Consider the following 19,515-nt stretch of genomic DNA (forward strand, 5'->3'; position numbering starts at 1 on the left):
GGATGAAAAGGAGGGAATTTAGCATAGAGATTGAGAATCTGAGGCTTATATAATGATAGTATTCCAAAGATGATTTACTGTTTTGGGAACAGAGTTAGCACCCAATTCAAATATAATGATTCTTATTTGAAGACTCTTGATTCATAAGAGAATTCTGCCTAGACCTATTTCTGCCCAGGTGAGCCAGACCCCAGAATAGTTATAAAGGCAGTATCTGCCTACAATCATGTGTCTGTAAAAATTGTTTTGTTTTGAGTGGTGGCCAAGCCTGGACTAGAGCCTGAAAAACCCAGGGCCCCATTTCCTACCTTACCCCTCAACACGTAGTTCTTGGGATGTGACGTGTATTTATTTAGATGAAGGGTCTGGTAATGCCCAGTGTTAGAGAGGCCTGCTGGAATACCTTGAAAGAAGTGGAGATATTTCCCATTTTGATATAGGGTATGTCTCTTTCCTAGGCCATTGCTAACCAATGGAGTACTGCTAGGAGCTTCCTTTTGTTCATTTCCACTGCAGAATGTGGATTTATTCATCTTAAGTTTTTTTGTACCACAAGCCTTTGGAGAGGAAGGGTTGCTACACTTATTCTTATTGGTGTCTCCCCTTCTTGGCAGGTACCGTATCTGTTCACATTTGCGTTGTCTGTGTCCACAGGGTGGTGATCATGAGCTCAATTCTGGAGCACATGTGTGCTGATGTTCTACAGCAGACAGCCACACAGATCAAGTTCCCATCTACCGGCATGGATACGATGCCCTATTGGAACCTCCTGCCCCCCAAAAGACCTATCAAGGAGGTGCTGACAAGCATCTTTGCAGAGGTTCTGGAGAAGGGCTGGGTGGATAGCCGGTCCATCCATGTCTTTGACACCCTGCTGCATATGGGTGGTGTTTACTGGTTCTGCAACAACTTGGTCAAGGTGTGTGTTGTGGGCTGGGCATGAGCCAGACAGCTCTGGGGAGGAGAGAAAGCATTGGTCTCAGTCATCATTTAAGAAGTCTTTATTAACATCCAGTGTGTCCCAGCCAACCATCACTCTCACCTATCTGATGTTCTGTTGCTATTCTTCCTCCCGTACAAATTTGTTTTTTATCCTTTATTTATTATTTTATTGTTTATTTATTGATGTCTTTGGTTTTTAAATCAAGTTCATTTCCAAACTTTTCCTCTTGTTTCCCGCCTTCTCCATTCAGTAGTGTTGGAACATAGAGAAGAAAGCAAATCAACACAGTGGAGTCTGACAGTATGTGCGGGATTTCATACCCTACTGCTCCTGATTCTTCTGGAGCCAAGCAGAACAAAGCTGGTGACTTCCACATGATAGTCCTTCGAGTACTATGAGATGATTCTTATGTTCTGACCTCTAAGTTAGCTCTTCTTTAAGTGGAATGTAAACTTTTTAAGAGTAGAGGTTGTTTCCTTCTTTTTTTTTTTTCTTTTTGCTAGGCAGTCGAGGTTAAGTGACTTGCCCAAGGTCGCACAGCTAGTAAGTGTCAAGTGTTTGGTCTGAGGCCAGATTTGAGCTCAGGTTCTCCTGACTCTAGGGCCAGAGCTCTATCCACTGTACCACCTCACTTCCCCTTGTTTCATTTTTTGTATTTGTACCCTTAGAATGTTGCCTGGCACATAGTAGATGCTTAATAAACACTGGTTGATTGATTCTCCAAGCTAAGTTCCTTTAACTTAGCCTTATATGACATGAGCTGCTCATCATCCTGGTTGCTTTTCCCTGGGATATTCTCCTGATCATCAGTGTCATCCCTAAAATATGGTTCCTGGAACTGAGCACAGTATCGAAGCTATAGTCCAAGCAGAACAGAATATAGTGGTGCTGTCTTTAGCTTCCTAGCCCTTCAGTATTGTCTTTCTCAATGTAGCCTAAAGTCAAATCAGATTTTTTTTTTTGGCTATCATATCACACTGTTAACTGACCATTTTTATAGGAATTGCTGTTTAGCCACATCCTAGCAGTTTATTTTTTGAACCTAGTGTAAGAGTTTATGTTTTCTCCTATTAATATCACATTATGAGGTTTACTCAAATCAATATCCTCTTAAGAGTTTTTGGAACACTTACTCTGTCATCTGATCTATTAGCACTTCTCCCCTAATTCATGTCATTATGAAATTGGATGTGCTTGTTATTTATTTCATTATCAAGATCAGTGATAAAAAGATTAATAGCATCCTCTTGGTGCAGAGGTTACCACAGAATCTCTTGAGTTGGAAGGGAATTCAGAGGACCCCTGGGCAAACCCATACCTGAGTAAGAACCCCCTCCCACTGTCCAATAAGGAGTCAGTCACACTTGAAGAGTTTCAGTGATTGGGAAAGAACTAATTCCTTCTAAGTGTACAGTGAGCCAACCATCCAGGACTATCTTGTGTGTAGGTTCGGCCATTCATCCTATTGAAATACACTTAACAGTGATTATCTAACCCACATCTCTCTATTTTATCCATGAGAAGAGCATGAGAGACTTTGTCACATGTAAACTATGTCTACAACCTTCCTGTGAAGTGAAGCTAATAATAATACTTCCCAGGGGTTGTTGTGAAGATAAAAATGGGCAGTATTTGTGAAGCACCATGTATGGCACATAGTAGGCCCTATATAAATGCTGATTATCATTCATCATCATCACCCCTGAGTCTACTAATCTTGCCAAAAAAGGGATTGTGCTTCGGTCTTGCACTGCTTGTTCTTTATGAGTCTGTGGTGTGACTGTGATCACTATTTTCTTTTCTAGATGTTCACTGACCAGTCAATAAACATTTATTAAATCCTAGGCAGGATGTTAAGCTCTGGGGAACTTATGGGAGAGACATCATGCAAACAAATATGTACAAAGCAAGTTATATGTAGGAGAAATAGGAAATAACAGAGGGAAGGCCCTAGAACTATGAGAAACTTCCTGTAAAAGATGAGATTTTAGTTTGAACTTAAAGGAATCCAGGGAAGTCAGTAGATGGAGTTGAGGGAGAACATTCTAGGCATGGAGTTTTGTTCTTTTACATTGCTGTAGTCATTGTATATATTGTTTTCCTCATTCAGCTTAGTCCGATTTCCATCAGGTCATATAAATTCATGGTTCTCTGAATTCATATTTACCATTTGTATGGCACATTAATATTCCATTGTCTTTATAGAATCACAATTTGTTTAGCCATTCCATATTTAATTGACATTTTTCAGGTTTAATTTCTTTCTGCTTTTCTACCACAAAAGTGTTGCTATGAATATTTTGGCATATATGGGACTTTCTGTCTTTGATATCTTTGGGATATGTTTAGAAGTGGGAATCAACATTTTTGTCATATTTCCGGTATAATTCCAAATTGCTTTGGAATCCATAAGATGGACCAATTCACAGCTTCACCAACAATTTATTAGTATTCCTACCGTTTTGCAGCTCATGCTTTCATCATTATGTTTCCCTTTTTTATCTTTAGCAGTTCTCAGGGTGTAAGCTGAAACTTCACATCTGTGAGCCAAAACCTCACAGCTGTTTTGATTTGTATGTCTCTTTTCAGTGATTTGGGGACAATCTTTCATGTAGTATTAACAATTTACATTTTTTTTTTGACAACTGCTTTGGCCATTTATCCAATGGAGTCTTATATAATTGTGTCATTTCCCTGACACAAATATTTGATGGAAAGTGTTTTTTCCCCTAATTTTCCTAATTCCTAACTTTTTCTTAATTATTCTAATCTTAGCTATCCTGGAAAAGCTTTTTAGTTTCATCTGTATATGTGGTTTTAAAATCTAAGTTGGTCAGTGAGTTTCCTTAGCATTTTTACTAGTGTCATTAGACAACTGCCATTTTTTTTTTCTTTGTTAAAATTATTTCTTTATATCTTGTATCCTTTAGAGCTTCCTCTTCCTTCTGGATTGACTTCCTCAGTAGAATTTAGGTCACAGGGTGCTGCTTGTCCTTTGTCTGAATCCTTTTAAATCTGCTTTCCCCTACTCTAGGAGGGAGTAGTCATTTCCTGCACCAAAAGTTTCCATCATTTTCATCCCAAAGAACAAATTCTTCCCTGTTAGTGAGAATTAAATCCAGAAGAGAATTTCCCCTTATAGGTTCCTCCACATCTTATGCATATACAATACTACTCTAGCTTTTTTTTTTTTACTTTTCTCATTCTTTTTTAATACTGTGCTCTCCTACAAGAATATTTCAATCCCACCATATCTCATTAATACCTGTGATGTCAAATTTGTGATTTTTAAATAGGTTCATGTGTCTTGCTTCCATACCCTTATTGTTTGTCTCTGTTTTTCCAGTGTCACCCTTTTCTGACCTTTTTTCCCTTTGTAGTTTTAGCCCCAGAGTCAGGCAGATCAACAGGGCACTGTCCTTGATCCATGAATCTCTTGTTTTCATGTCCTCATGTTAATGAGCTACCAATCTTCAATCTGGTGTCACCCTCACCACCTTTATTTCCACCCTTATTCCTAAGCCACCAGACACTGCTGGAGAGGGTCATATAACCAGACCAGTGAGGCTCACTCCATATTTTAGTTATCTAACTTTCACTAGCTCCTTAATATTTTGTGGAAATCCTTTTTTTTTCTTTTTCTTTTTTTTAATGATCTCTGGTTGTCTCTCAACACACTTTATAGCTGCTGTTGCTAATCTTCCATCTTCTTAAGTCCCCAACATCTTCTTTCTCAGTGGGTCATCTCATCCTATTACAGAGAAAGTGGAGGTCATTCATTATAAACTCTCTTATCTCTCTTATACATTTTTTTTTAAATTTTTAGGCAATTGGAGTTAAGTGACTTACCCAGGGTCACACAGCTAGTGTCAAGTGTTTGGTCTGAGGCTGAATTTGAACTCAAGTCCTTCTGACTTCAGGGCTGGTGCTCTATCCACTGCTCTATCCACCTAGCTGCCCCTCATTTATACATTTTCAACTTCTTATCTACAGTCTGAGAATATGAACTGGCCCTTCTTTTGAAGACTAACCCTTCTCTTTCTTCCTTCAAGTCCTCACTATGTCCTTTGATATCTTTCCCTGTGTCAGTCCTTCTCTCATTTTCACTCTTTCCTCTCCTGGCTCCTTCCTCTGACTCTGCATATTCCTGGAGCTATCTTTTGTCCTATAGCTCTCCCTGTTGTCACTGCTAAACACTAGAATTGAATCTTTACACTGCTTGCCCCCATTTCCTTACCACTGACTTCTCTGTCCTTTACTATCTGGTTTCATACTCTATTACTCTACTGCAGTCACTCTTTCTTGGCCAGTGATTTTTTTTTCTTTTTGGTGACGCAGTTGGGGTTAAGGGACTTGCCGAGGATCACACAGCTAGTAAGTGTCAAGTGTCTGAGGCCACATTTGAGCTCAGGTCCTCCTGACTCCAGGGCCGGTGCTTTATCCACTGTGCCACCCAGCTGCCCCAGAACTCCTTATTCTGTTGTGTACAGTCTGCCTCCTTTGACTCTTTCCTGCCCTATTTTTTCTTGGTTGGTTCAGCCAAACAGGAATCCCAATGCCATCTTCTGACTTGCATTGACTCATCATCTATTTGTGGACCATTTCCACCCTTCAGGGCTCAGCTCAGGTGCTAAAACTTGTGTGACACTGTCCCGATCTCCTTTTCTGCTCTTGCCCACTTGCATCACTCTTAGGGCTCTTTGCTTTCTCCCATCTTGAGAACATTTTGATTTTCCCTTTGCCTCTTTTTCTGTGAACAATTTGTAATGTATCTCTCAGCTCCTTGAAGTCAAGGACTTTCATTTTTATCTTTGTATCTCTAGCACTTTAAATATAGTAGATGTTTTATAAATGTTTGTTGAACTGATTTTAATAATCATTAATCAAGACTGGTGACTGCCAAGAAGATGCAGAGTAGAGTTAGTTGGAGTTAGTCTGGGAGGAATTCTTGGAGAGTCCGAAGTTGTAAAGGAGAAAGAAGGAATTTGGTTGCAGAAGAAGAGGAAATGACATTTGAAGATGCAGAGGTAGGAAATGCCTAAGGTTGAGGGGCCTATGTTCCTATTTTTGCTTCTTTATTCATTCTAGGAGCTGCTGAAGGAGACTCGAAAGGAGTATACCCTTCGAGCTGTGGAGCTGCTCTACTCCATCTTCTGCCTAGACATGCAGCAAGTCACCCTGATCCTGCTGGGCCACATCCTTCCTGGCCTTCTCACAGACTCTGCCAAATGGCATAGCCTCATGGATCCCCCGGGCACAGCCCTGGCCAAGTAAGCCCCACTCCTTCCCATTTCCTGTGACTTCAGATCAGTCCTGAAAGGAGAGCCTGTCCCCTTCATGTCACAGCAGAGGGGCTAAAGAATTCAACCTCATACAACCAATTCTTTGCTGTTGGTTTGGGTTGGCTTAGAAGATACGGAGATCCAGGGGTAGCTAGGTGGCACAGTGGATAGAGCATCAGCCTTGGAGTCAGGAGGATCTGAGTTCAAATGTGGCCTCAGACATTTGACACTTACTAGCTGTGTGACCCGGAGCAACTCACTTAACCCTGATTGCCTCACCAAAAAAAAAAGGCAATATGTTTGTCTTATAACATGGCTAATGTAAAAATATGTTTAATAGGAATGTATATGTATAGCCTATATCAGATTGTATGCCTTCTTGGGGAGGGAGGTGAAGAGGAAGGGGGAGAAAAATTTAAAACTCAAGCTTATGGAAGTGATTGTTGATAACTCAAAATAAATTAATAAATAAATAAATAAATAAATATAAAAAAAAGAAGAAAAATCAGAATAACATTGACATGCCAAGGAAAAGCTAACAGGTGGAGATCCCAGTGCAAATATGATATAGTTCAGTTAAAAGGCTTGCCAGGTGGTTCTGTCATAAAAAAAAAAGAAGAAGAAGATATAGAGATCCTTGCCCATTTCCTACTGGACTTCCTCTTCTCTCCTTCCCCCTTGCAATTATTTGCCTAGGCTGGCAGTGTGGTGTGCCCTGAGCTCATACTCCTCTCACAAGGGTCAGGCATCTTCCCGACAGAAGAAAAGACACCGTGAGGACATTGAAGTGAGTACTTACAAATAATTATAATACAAAGTGATAGATAACAAGTTTGGCCCAAAACTGGTACCCTGGCCTCGGAAATGACTCCTCTAGTTGTTAAAAATGAGTATAAAACTGAAACCGGGACTTAATCTTTCCTCCTCTGGGAGGTTCTTCTCATATGAAAGGGAGCAGCTGTTTTCTATGCCTCATTCCCTCTTTTCAGGAAAGAAGGAAGATGAAAACAGTAGCCAGAAGGATTTCTGGATTTCGAGGGTCAAAAGGCCTTTCAAAGCAGGAGCCTCTTCCTGCCTCATAGCTGGGTTCTTTCTACTTTCCTGATGTTGGAGGGCCACTCATGGGGGTAGGAGTTGGGAAATGGATTTATGGATTGGTCTCTTTTTCAAGGTATTTAGGTTTTGAGTGCTATTAACCCTCTTGACCCTATTCCCTAGGACTACATCAGCCTCTTCCCCCTGGATGATACGCAGCCATCAAAGCTGATGCGACTTCTGAGTTCCAATGAGGATGATGCCAATGTTCTCTCTAGCCCCAGTGAGTATGCAAGCTTGGCAGGCAGGAGCAGGGGCTGAACGGACTAGAAATAGATAAGCTGTAGCAAACTTTTTTCCAGCTTCCTTTGAGGGAACTTTCACTTTCTTTCAACAAATGTTTAAGATTGATAGGATCACAGGATTAAAGTTGAATGGACCTTAAAGACTATCTAGTTCAGGTCCCTTATTTTACAAATAAGGAAATGGCCCAGATAATTTGTGACCTTGCTCATAATTCCAGGTAATCAATCAACAAGCATCTGTTAAGCACCTGCTGCATACCAGGCACTGTGCTAGGTACTGAGACTACAAAAACAAAATTGAGATAGACCCTACCATCATGGAGCTTCATTCTACTAGAGAAGTGTTCCATGGGTATGGATAAAGAAATTCAAGATATATGCCAAAATAGTTACATGACTTGAGGGTGGGGGCACCAACACCTAGGGGGATCAGGAAAGGCTTTTTGAAGGAAGTGGCCCTTGGACTGAGTCTCAGAGGTGTGGAGGAAAACACTACAGAATTGGGGGAGGTGGGGGGGGCGAGGGAAGGAAGGTGGGGACAGTTTGGGCAAAGGCCCAAAGGTGGGAGAGGGTATGCTGTGTACAGGGAACAGTGGGCCCACTGTGTGGGCTGAAGTGTAGAGGGAAGAAGGGAGAGCGATGTATAATCAGCTTGGGAACATAGACTGGAGCCATGCTGGGAAGGGCTTGAATATCACCAGTGAAAGGGATTTGTATTTTAGCCCAAAGGCAATGGGTAACTAGAAGCTTCTTGACAAGGCAAGTGACATGGTCACACCTGTGTTTTACCAATATCAATTTGGAAACTGTGTGGCAGATGGATTAGAGAAGGGAGAACCTGGAGGCTGTTAGTGCATATAAAATGTGATGAAAGCCTAGACTGGGTAGTTGTGGTATGAGCAGAGATAAGAGGGGGGACTTTGAGAGATGCTGAAGTGGATTCAGTAAGATTTGGTTAGTGGCTGAATATTAAGAGTGAGTGAGAGTCAATTATTGAGCATGACTCCTAGGTTGAAAACCTAGGCTGACAGGTCCTAGGGCTGCTGGGTGGGGCCTGAGCCAGGGTTCCCAGGCTCAGGAGGTAGCACTCTGATTGGGGAGAAGAAGAAATGTTTCCTCTGCAGCATAGTGTTGGCCAAATTGATCAGTGGAGTTTCCTGAACAGGGCTGATGGGTCCAGTGTATACCATGCCATGGTGGTGCTCTTCCATGAACTCTTTGTCTGGGACCAGCTCATGACTCCCCTTTACCTAAGGTTAACGGTTTTATACCAGGCATTCCTGCATCACCCCTTCCTGATGAATAGGTCTGCAGTCTTTCCTCTTGGTACCTTCTCAGATGTCTGGGGCAGAACGTCACTCTTCTTCCAGATGGTGTTCTCACCTGGGTAGGCTTCTTCCTAATGAAGATCAGCCCTTGGTGGTACTTGCCAGTCGTTTTCATGTCAGGGTTCTTTGCAGTCACTCTGTCATCTTTGCCTTCTTGACCAAGTTCGCCCAGGATCAGGAATGAAGTACGAGGGCCTGTGGCCTGGTCTTTCCTGGGCATGGCTTTTGGTACCTCCCTGTCCTGGGCCTGCAGTGACATGCTGGTGGTAGTGCTTTTGCTAGAAATTGGCTTTATCCTGCTGGCTGTGCCTGAGTCTGCCTGAGGAGATGCAACCTGTGTCTTGAGAAACTCCATTTTCCTGGGAACAAGCAAATTCCTTTGCCCCTCTTCTAAAAGTGGATCAGGACTCCACTGTGCTTCTCATCTACATCACTTTCCAACCTCCTGGAGGTTCACTAGCACTCCATTTTTTCCTCTTCCTAAAAGACAGGATGGTGCTATATTGTGAAGGGTCTTGAATGCCAAGCTAAAAAGTTGGAACTTGATCATTCTTGGTAAATTTTGCTTCCTTTCTAACTGGGGCCAGCTGGGCACAGTGGTCTGCAAGGAACCTCCCTTTTGCCTTCTCCCACTTTCTCTTCCTTTTGGAATGAGAGTGGGCTGGGTTTAAAGGGTTGAGAGCAGAGGAGTGATATCACTAGATCTGTACATAAAGGAGAATAACCCAGCATTGATATGAAAGAGGATGTGGATGAGATAGAAAGTAGAGCCATGGGGACTCTGAGGAACCCGGGTTGGTAATGAGACTTTATTTTCATTTATTTATTTATTATTATTATTTTTTTGTGGTAATGAGACTTTTAAAAAAATTATGAACTAATCAAACATCAAATAAAGGGAGCATTCCTCTGTGTATGTATATTACACATGTGTATATACACACACACATACACACACAGAGAAGGAGAGGATTGTATCTGAAACTGCAGATCTCTGTTATGTAATGGCAAGGAGATGTGGAATTACTTTGGTCATTAGCAATAGAGAAGAAAAAGTAAGTACCTGAGGGACTGGCGAGGTAGAAGTGGGAAGACATGGTAACGGCTGGCATATGACGGGTTGAAGAGAAACAAAGATAACCCTGAGGTTTTGAATGCAGGAGCCTGGGCTGAAGGTGGCGTCACAGAAACAAGAGCAGGTTTGGGGGAAGATAGGAGACACGGCTGGGTGGGACACAGCGAGTTGGGAGCGATTATGGGTGTTCAGAGAGAACTGTTTTAGATAAAGACAGTTGGAAATACCTCTCTGAATCTCCGGAGAGAGGAAGAGTCGAGGAGAGATACTCGAGAGTCATGTACGTAGAGATGCTAGTTGACTGCTAAGGCAGAGAATGGAGAAAGAAGAGAAAGAGAGGCCAAGGGCAGAGGCTAGGAATTCCCCTAGCACTTGGGGCATTGAGAGAGGCAACAGAGGATATGTGTGGAGTAGATGGACAAGAGAGGGCAACCAGGACAGTGAGAATGCGGGAGGACATGGTATAGGAGGATCTCATCGAGGGCCCTGGAGAACAGAAGACTTCAAGGAGAACTAGTAGCTGGCTGTACCTATTTGAGGGACTGTCAGTGACAGAAGATGGCTCAGCCTTGTTCTCCCTGGGCCCTGGAAGGCAGCTCTGCGAGAAGTCTGTGGAAAGTACAAGAGGCAGATTCTGGTTTGGTCCGAGGCGACAGCACCTAACAATCAGGGCAATCAGAAACCACTGGATGGAATGGGCAGCTTCCATAGGGAATGAGCTCCCCATCAGTGGAGGTCTGTAAGCGCAGGCTAGCCGATCTCTCCTTGGGGATGTTTTTGGTCAGGTGTTCGTTGCACTGGATGGCCTCTGAGGTCTGGGATTATGTGAAAGGAGATAGAGAAGGAGCGAGTGGGGGTGGGGGGGAGGAGAGCCAGTAGAGTGTGGTGTCTGAAAGCAGGGGAGAAGGGGTGGGGTGGGGTAGGGCAGCGGTGTCAGAAGGTCCTGGAAAGGTCTTTGTGGACCTGAGGGAGTGTTCAGTAGAGCAGAAAGGAGGTTTCGGAGCAGGTGTCCCCAAAGGAGGTTGTTGTCGTGCCGTCTTAGTCCTGGGAGCAGTTTCCCAAGTTCTTGTGAGGAGCTGGGCACAGGGAAAGTGGCCTGATGACCGGCGTTTGCCTGCTTCTGGTCCCTGAGCTTATTTCTGTCCCAGGGATCTGGTGTTCCTCCCTCCCTTTCCCACTGACTGGCCGAGAGGCCAGTGTGGGGACTTCTTAATCTGAGGCTTGACACTCCTTTCCTGCCACCTTGTGTCCCTTCCTGGGAGCCCCATCTGCTCAGCTTCCTTGTCCCTGAGAGAAGAAGCAGGCTCCTCTAAGTGAGAGCTGGGGGCCCCCAGAGTTCGCTCACCAGGCTCTGCAGCTGCAGGTCTTTATCACACAGGTTATCAGCACAGCATCAACGTTAGTTATTGCAGGTAACTGCAGCCTCCTTCTGCCTTGTGCCCCTCCAGTACTTGACTGCAGAGGCTTCATTCCTCCCCCCACGCCGTGAAGTCTTCAGCACTGACGTCCTTTGGGTGCCCCCTTCCTCCCCTCCTCTCCTATCCACTCTTGATTTGATTTCATTATCTTCCCATTGTGCAACTGTGGTGCCATTTCCTCATCTCCTCCTTGAGACCTCCTTTCAGCACTCAGGTATTTTCTCTCTGTGGGGTTCCTCCTAGGCCAGGAGGCTCTCTTCTCGGGGCACTTCTGTGAGGAAAGGGGTGTACCTTGACTTAGGGGCTTCCCTGGGACCTTTAACCAGAGTGGGGTTCATCTCACCAGTCAGCCAGGGAGGGAGGCTGGGGCGGGCTTCCCTTGGGGGAGAGTGCTTTGAGCAAACACTGTAGTCTTCACCTCTGCCTCTTCCTCCCATTCTCCAGCTGACAGGTCCATGAGCAGTTCCCTCTCAGCCTCTCAGATGCACACAGTCAATATGAGAGACCCTTTGAACCGAGTCCTTGGTAAGTTCCTTCTCTTCCCTAAGCCTGGCCAGCTGGGCATGAGACTCCCTTCTTCCACCTTCCCTCACCTGGTGGTGGAGACATCTGCTTGTCTTTCCCTAGTCCCTCCTGTGGTCCCCTGTACCAAATCACCTCCTCCCTTCTCTCCTCCTCCTGTCTTCCTTTTTATCTTCTTTTCTGTCACCATCCTTCTTGTCATTCCTCCTGCCCCTCCTCTGTTCTCCCCCCTCCTGATTTCTCCTTTCCTCTTGCTCTCTGCCTCCCCCTTCCCTGCTGTCTTCCTGCCTCCCTTCCTTTGCACTTTATACTCAACCTCCGTCTCCAGATTTTCCTTCATCCCTTGTGCCTCTGACTGCCCCTCTTGTCCTCTTGTCTCTGCTCCTGCGCAGCAAACCTGTTCCTGCTCATCTCCTCGATCTTGGGGGCCAGGACGGCAGGCCCTCACACCCAGTTTGTGCAGTGGTTCATGGAGAAGTGTGTGGACTGCCTGGAGCAGGGCAGCCGAGGCAGCATCCTGCAGTTTATGCCTTTCACCACTGTGAGTTGTGGGACAGAGGCGAGGGATGGCAGGTGTGGGGGCCCCGTGCTGCCCCTTAGGGCACTGTCCTCCATCTCACACATCCCACTGAGATGGATGAGGAGAGAGCTGGCAGCTCTGCTCTTTGGTGTGGGGGAGTGAATTTGGGGAGGTGTGGGCCTTGTACCCCCAGCACTCACAGAGGGGATAAGGATTATCTGGGATGAGACATTTGTGCAGTTTCCAAATCGTTCCTTTGATTTCCAGTCTAAGACTTCTCTGAGCCTTTTTTATAATGTCCACTCCTTGACTTTGTTGTTGTTATTGTTCAGTCATGTCCAGCTCTTTGTGATCCCATGGACCATAGCTGTCCATGGAGTTTTCTTGGCAAAGATACTGGAGTGGTTTGCCATTTCCTTCTCCGGTGGATCCTTTTGTCAGACAATCAGAGATTAAGTGACTCATCCAGGTTCACACAGCTAGTAAGGTTCTGAGGCTGGATTTTGAACTCGGGTCTTGCTGACTCCAGACTGGGAGTTCTATCCACTCGTCATACCTTAGTTCATTAGACTGTAGATTTAAATCTCCTCCTTACCTCTTTTCTTTCTATTTTTTAATTAAAATTTTTGCACATACTAAGTATTTATTTTCCGTCCCTTCTTTTCTCCCTTTCCCCACTGAACATATGGATAATAAAACCCTTGTAACAAACGTAGTTAGTTAAGACAGAATCCTGTATTCTGCTTTTCCAAGTGGCAGTCAACCTGCTGAGGTTGAGAAAGATTTTTTTGTATGCCTTTGGGGTCTACTTTCCACCCCATCTTCATTATAAATAAAGAATGTGCTATTCTGCTATTCCTTGTGAGGATTGGTGTGTGTCCTTCTTTAGGTCTGGCCTGCACTCCTCTAGGAATGCAGGAGGAGCTCAATGCTGTTTTAGAGTCTCAGCTGGAGGGAAGAGATGAATGCTACCTGCTCCCTCCCTTAGGCTCTCTCTGTCTTTCTATCTCTCTCTGGAGCCCAGCTTTCATATATGTGTGAGTGTAATTCCTTCCAGCCCTCACCCTCATTAACGCTATTTGGGAGACCAAACCAAAGTTCGCTTCTAGTTTAGTTAGTTTCTTCAGGAGAGGGATTGGTAAGATGGGGTTCTTTTAATTCCTAGTCCATTACAGCTAGGCACCCTAAAGTTCTTTATAATCCCGAGCTGAGAAATTGTCCTTTTCTAGAAACTAGTCAGGGAAAGGAAATTTGGTTTCTGAGGAACTAGAGGGTGAACAGTTGTTAGGCAGGGAGGGAGAAAGCTGGCCATTGTGACACTTTGTACCAATGGAAGTGCCCTGGGATATGGTGATTACCATACCAGACCGGAGGCTGCTTGTATGGCTCGGACAGAATCAAAACAACTGTGGGGATGGGACAGAAGTCAGTGAGGAGAGTCGGCATGGAGGTGGTGGGGAGTGTCCAGAGCCTACCTTGTCAGATGCTGCCATTCATAGGCCTCCCCTCCATCCTGGTTTTGAGGATATCTCTTTATTACTGCCCTATTCTTCCTCTCCTACCATGATCGCAATTATAATTAAGTCAACAGTTACAACCCAGACCGGCTTGTAGAAGCAGCCAGGCTTTGAAGACTCAAACCCATTCCCTTCTGGGTTCAGAGGGAATCGACAGTGGGGCTGGTTTAGGCAGGCTATCTGGGAGTGTAAAAGAAGGAGACTGACCTCTGGTTTGGGGAGCCCCTCCTGGCCCTGCCTTCCCTTCTTAGAAAGCTAGCTGGGGATCTACTCAGCAGCTTGATAGCAGGAATAAAAATAACAGGCCGCCACAAATGCCCTGAGCCTAGAAGGACTTCAGGGATCTCCTCTGATTGCCCCAAATACGTTCTGCATACCCAAATTCTTTTTTTGGGGGGGGGTTTATTGAGGCAATCGGGGTTAAGTGACTTGCCCAAGGTCACACAGCTTGTACGTGTCAAATGTTCGATCTGAGGTCGGATTTGAACTCAGGTCCTCCTGACTTCAGGGCCGGTGCTCTATCCACTGTGCCACCTAGCTGCTCCTTCATACCCCAAATTCTTGAAAAGACAATTACTCCACACAGAATCAGTAGGATTTCAGGTACAATTCCACAAACATTTATTAAAATGCATACAATGTGCTTAGTGCTGGGGATGCAAACACAAAAATGAAAAATAGTGCCTGCACTCAAGGAGCTTACATTCTTAGCACCTCCCAGCCAAAGCTTCCTTTGTTCTGCAAAGGGCTTTTCCCATGAGGCAAAGGAAAAACCAAAGAAGAGTTGGATTGACCCGGGCAACACTGGTGATTTAGACTCTGCCTCCAACCCAGCCGTGGCTAGGCCAGGAGAGTGGGTACCAGTATTTACCTAGGGAACATTGCTGTTTAAATATTAAACAACGAAGCATCTCCCACCTGGAGATCGGTCATTTTATGGCAATACTTGGTATTTACCTATTTATCTTCCAGCCCCCAGGATGGCTGGTCAAGACTTTCTCCTGCTATGAGCAGGAAGACTGACTGTGACCTAGAATGGAATTGAGGGGGAGGACTCCAGTCCCTTCCACCCTTTAAATATATTGCTAAGTTTAAATACATAAATATTAAATAGGGGATAAATATGGGGTTAACTTAGGACTGGGAAAGGTGGCGCAGGTCCCGGTATGCCATGTCCAGGAAACCCTGCATGTAGTCAAAGATGAGGACGGCCCCTGCTCGACGCTGGAAGGAGGAACTGAAGGTGGGCAGGGTGCCCTGGGTGGGCATGATCTCAGGAGCCACTTGAAGATCTTCCATCTGTGGGAGAAGGAAAGTGTCAGAGGCAGAGTATGGAGGGGAAGCCAGCAAGTCTGTGTCCAAGGGGCTTCCCAGCCCCTGCCTTCCATGGCTAAACCTCAAGCTTTAGGTGATTCCTGCCTCCTCGACAAATCCCACCCTAACAGTCCGAGACCAACGGTAAGGATGGGTTCATTTTAGACCTTTGACCCATACCTCCCCTAGCCAACTCTTCTAAATATGATTTCCCCTAAAGAACAAAACAATCTTTTCACATCTATAATATCAGGAAGGGAAAAAGAAGGATGTTCATTTGACAGGTAATGGAATGCATCATGAAGAGTTAGGCGGTAGTAAGTCTCACCTGTTGCCAGATGTTGGCAGCAAAATCACCAACATCGAGCTGCAGGATGTTCAGAGTCGGAGCCAATTCAGGGGAGATGCCCTCCAATGCTTTCACAAGGCCCTGGTAGAACTGGAGTCCATAGTGCAGCTGATTCAGGCAGGCTACCTAGGGTGTGGCAGACTGTTAGGATAAAGGGCCCAAGGATAAAGGGCCCAGGGCTATGGGCCCTCCATGAAATTCTCAAATCCCCGCCTCTAACCTGTAGCACTGAGTATCAGGGTAGAATTAGTGAAATCCAAACAGGATTTTTTTGTTGTTGTTGCCACCCACCCCCACAGAGGAAAGGAATAATTTATATTCTCCTATACCTTCCATCCCTGGCTCCAGAGATCAGAGAAGAACTTGGGGGCACTTACCAGGCTCAAGTCCTGACTGTAACAGTTTTTCAGAAGTGGCTTGGGGATGCCCAGATACTGGCCAACCAAAATCAGCTCCTCTGGATGGCATAGGCTGTAGTCAGCACACTGGGAAGGCAGGAATCGAGTGCTTAGTAGAGCTGGAGGTGGGAGATCCCCCCTGGGCCCTATATGTAGTCTCTGCTTCTTAGCTTCAGTCTGACTGTCTATCTTGATGGCAGTGGATAGAGAATATGGAATTTGGAGCCAGAATTCAAATCCTGACTCTTAAAGCATGTGGCAAGTTTGGGCAATTTCAACTTCTCTTAATATCCTACCCTGTAAAATGTGAGCTTGGGCCAGGTGATCTCTAAAGTTCCTTCCAGCAGGAAATTCTACAATCCTTATCCTTCTCCTCAGGTACCTCCTAAGCTTCTCTCTGTCACAATGGGATTGTTCTTAATGCGTCCATTCATTTGGTTTCCTGGTCTCAGTTCTAGTTCACCCTTGTTTTCCCCGTGTCTTCTCCCTAGGCTTTCTTAGGTGCTACCACATTCACCTCAATCTGCCCCTGGGCCTCTCATTTCTCTACTCCCTGGGTCCCTTTCTCACCAGTCTCTGCTGCAGCTCTTCGATGTCATTCTGGATCTTCCTCACTTGCTCCTGGATTTGGGGAAGGAAGCTCTGGGGCAGGTAGTTGGAGGAACTCAGGGGGATGGCCAGGAGCTGAGGCCAGAGTGCACTCAGCCAGAATAGCAACAGATCTGGGGAGTGAGAGGGAGAGAGATTATCAAGAGAGAGACTTTCGTTAGAGAAGGGTCTCAGTTCCTCCACCCCAAGACTCCAAGACTTTCATTCCCAACATGGGGTCCCTTTAGTGTCCCTAATTCTCCCCATCTGTCCCATTGCAAAGTCAATGGGAATCCCACACCCTCCTTTAGGTGCTTTTCCTAACCCTAGGCAGATAGATAGTCCAGGCAGTCCCATCTTGGGAGATGAAGGAAAAAGAGCCCTTATGTCACCAGACTCACTGGGAAGCTTCATGGGGCTTTGGTCTGGTCGATGGGGCCTGTTTGGGTCAGGAGCTGCAGGCGCTGGACTGTGTCTGGGGCTGGCTGCTTGAAGCCTTTATAAAAGATGGGCCATTGGGGAGGAAATTACCTGGTGCTGAAAGTTCTTAGTAATGACTTCCCCAGGTTTATGCAAATCAATGTCCAAGACAATGCTTTAGGGTGGAGTGGGGAGGGGGGAGGGCAGGGGTCTGGGACACTAAGGGCTCAGTTTGCGAAAACTTTGTGAAATTGTGGAATATCTCATCCTCTTTTGACGTCCTGTCCTCCCTTCCTCGCCCCACCCAACAGCCCAGAGATGCCCTGGGGCTTTTCAAGAGAGCAGTGGAATCAAGGGCCTGATAAGAGGGAGGGACGGAGACTAAGAGATGGAGAATGGTGATAGAAATAGAGCCAGAGACTGAATGGAGGCCAATAAAGACAGATGGAGGCTAAGAAGAAAGACCCTTCTGGGTCCCCTTTATCCTGTGATCCCATTCCGGTCTCCCACTGCAGCCTTCTCTTTTAACTCCCCCAGCCTGGCTGGTCTCCCTGGTTAAGAAGAGAAGGAATAGTTATCTGGCCCCTACTACCGTCTCTTGTTCCTCAAGCTTTGCTGGGTCTGACTGCCTATTGTCCCTGTGGAAATAACTGCATTACTTGCATCTGAAATTCTACATGTAGTAGAAACCGTAGGGTACTCTACCGCCATGTTCTAACTCTATTACCCTTTCCCCCCATCCCCCCTTCCTCTTTGCCAGGCACAATTCCAACCTTCAAGCTGCTTTGAGCAGGTTGTGCCGGGAACTCCCCATAGCACACGCACATCCCCCAACCCATGACTCATTCTCCTAAGCCCCCAAATTCCCCAGCCGGCTGAAACCGGATGTCTATCCTGAGTGAAGCAAGAATCATAGTAGCTCCTGACTGGACTGGTCATGTTCTCGCTCCCCCCCCAGCACTCATCATCTTCCTGGAGAGTCACAGGTTGTGGGTCAAAGGCTTGCCCCTTTCACAGTTTTGTTGGTTAGGAATTTTTCCCCTCAGGAAGGAGGTTGGCAGTGTGTGTGTGTGTGTGTGTGTGTGTGTGTATGTGTGTGTGTTGAAAGAGCAGGGAATGGGGACCAGCTCCAGCCTTGGAAAGTGATTTGAGAACAAGGTTGCAGGGTCCTGTCTTTCCCACCACGTGCCCCATGCTCAAGAATAGCTCTGCCCCTCATTGCTGAGATGAGAAGTGCCCCTTAGAGCAGGGACCGTACCTGGGACTCTCACTCCACCTGGTGGCCACACCTGGCAGGTATCAAACAAAACCTGAACTGCAGGTCAGGAGACTTGAGCTCTGGTTCTAACTCCTCAGTCTGTTAGTGGACAAATAATTTCACTTATCCAAGCCTCATTTAGCTCATTTGGAATGTTAATAACACACTTTCATTAGGTTGCTGAAAGGAAAGTGCTTTATAAATTATAGCTCCTTGAGAGCTAGATCAGTTTGCCTTTGTATTCCAGCATTTAACAGGGCCTGGCACATGGTAGTTACTTAAGAAATGAAGGAAACAAGCATTCATTAAGCACCTACGTGCTCAACCCAAGCGCTTTACAAATTTCTCATTTGATCTACACCACAACCCTGGATGGTGGGTGCTATTACCTTCTCCTCCCCCCCCATCCCCCCAACCTCCCTCCCTTCCTCCCCACCTCCCGCCCTTTACAATTGAGGAAAATGAGGCAGACAGAGGTAATACTAATAACAGCTAACAGTGCCTACTATGTGCCTGGTGCTATGCTAAGTGCCTTACAAATATTATCTCATTTGATTCTCACAACAAGCCTGGGAGGTAGGTGCTATTATTATTCTCATTTTATCTTGACAAAGTTGGTTCATGGCATTATTTTAGTGGTTATTCACAGGAAGGAGTAAAGGCTTGTGAGGTATTTCCAAAATGTTTCCAGGCTAACGTATCAGAAAAAGTAATTGGAGTTTTGTTTTCCATCTGTTAAAAAAAACCAAACATACATAGAAGTTCAGTGCAGCCCCACAGTGGCTAAAATTTTAATCAAAAATGTAAATATTTTGCAGTGGAAAGGAGAATTGGAGAAACTTGTAAATATATGAAACCAAATGAGAGGATGTCTGTATAAATGAATTATACAATTAAAAAAGAACCCCCCAAAAATTATTCTCATTTTACAGATGAAAAAATTGAGGCAGACAGGTTAAGTGACTTACCTAGGCTCACACTGCTAGTAAGAGTCTGAGGTAGGATTTGAATTCAGGAGTTCCTGACTCCAGGTCTAACATTAACCACTGTGCCACCTAGCTGCCTATATATGTGTGTGTGCATATATACATATGTACATATATACATTATATATAAATGTGTATGTATATATATGTATATACAGAGAGAGTAAGAGAGATAGACAGAGACAGAGAGAGGCAGAGACAGAGAGGGAGGGGAAAAGACAGAGACAGAGACAGAAAAAGGAAGAGGGAATGAGATA

The 19,515-nt window shown here is 45.2% G+C and overlaps 2 protein-coding genes across 2 annotated transcripts in view; one reads left to right on the forward strand and one right to left on the reverse strand.

The window, feature by feature from the left end:
- MED24 (mediator complex subunit 24) overlaps positions 1 to 12,762 on the forward strand; it is a 29,532-nt gene extending 16,770 nt beyond the window's left edge. Inside the window, exons 20-25 of the mRNA XM_027873010.1 lie at positions 655 to 919; positions 6,032 to 6,213; positions 6,922 to 7,012; positions 7,444 to 7,543; positions 11,831 to 11,911; positions 12,301 to 12,762. Of these exons, the coding sequence (XP_027728811.1) occupies positions 655 to 919; positions 6,032 to 6,213; positions 6,922 to 7,012; positions 7,444 to 7,543; positions 11,831 to 11,911; positions 12,301 to 12,590 (1,009 nt within the window). The 3' untranslated portion in view covers positions 12,591 to 12,762. The remainder of the gene's footprint in view (positions 1 to 654; positions 920 to 6,031; positions 6,214 to 6,921; positions 7,013 to 7,443; positions 7,544 to 11,830; positions 11,912 to 12,300) is intronic.
- Positions 12,763 to 14,597: 1,835 nt separating this feature from the next.
- CSF3 (colony stimulating factor 3) lies at positions 14,598 to 17,110 on the reverse strand. Its single transcript, XM_027873306.1, is given in 5 exon segments — positions 14,598 to 15,244; positions 15,588 to 15,734; positions 15,986 to 16,093; positions 16,577 to 16,728; positions 16,996 to 17,110. Coding segments are annotated over 5 exon segments (687 nt in total). The 3' UTR covers positions 14,598 to 15,079.
- Between the last annotated feature and the right edge of the window lie 2,405 nt (positions 17,111 to 19,515).

Source organism: Vombatus ursinus, unplaced genomic scaffold (genome assembly GCF_900497805.2).
Source record: "Vombatus ursinus unplaced genomic scaffold, bare-nosed wombat genome assembly UNPS02014801.1, whole genome shotgun sequence".
Lineage (NCBI taxonomy): Eukaryota > Metazoa > Chordata > Mammalia > Diprotodontia > Vombatidae > Vombatus > Vombatus ursinus.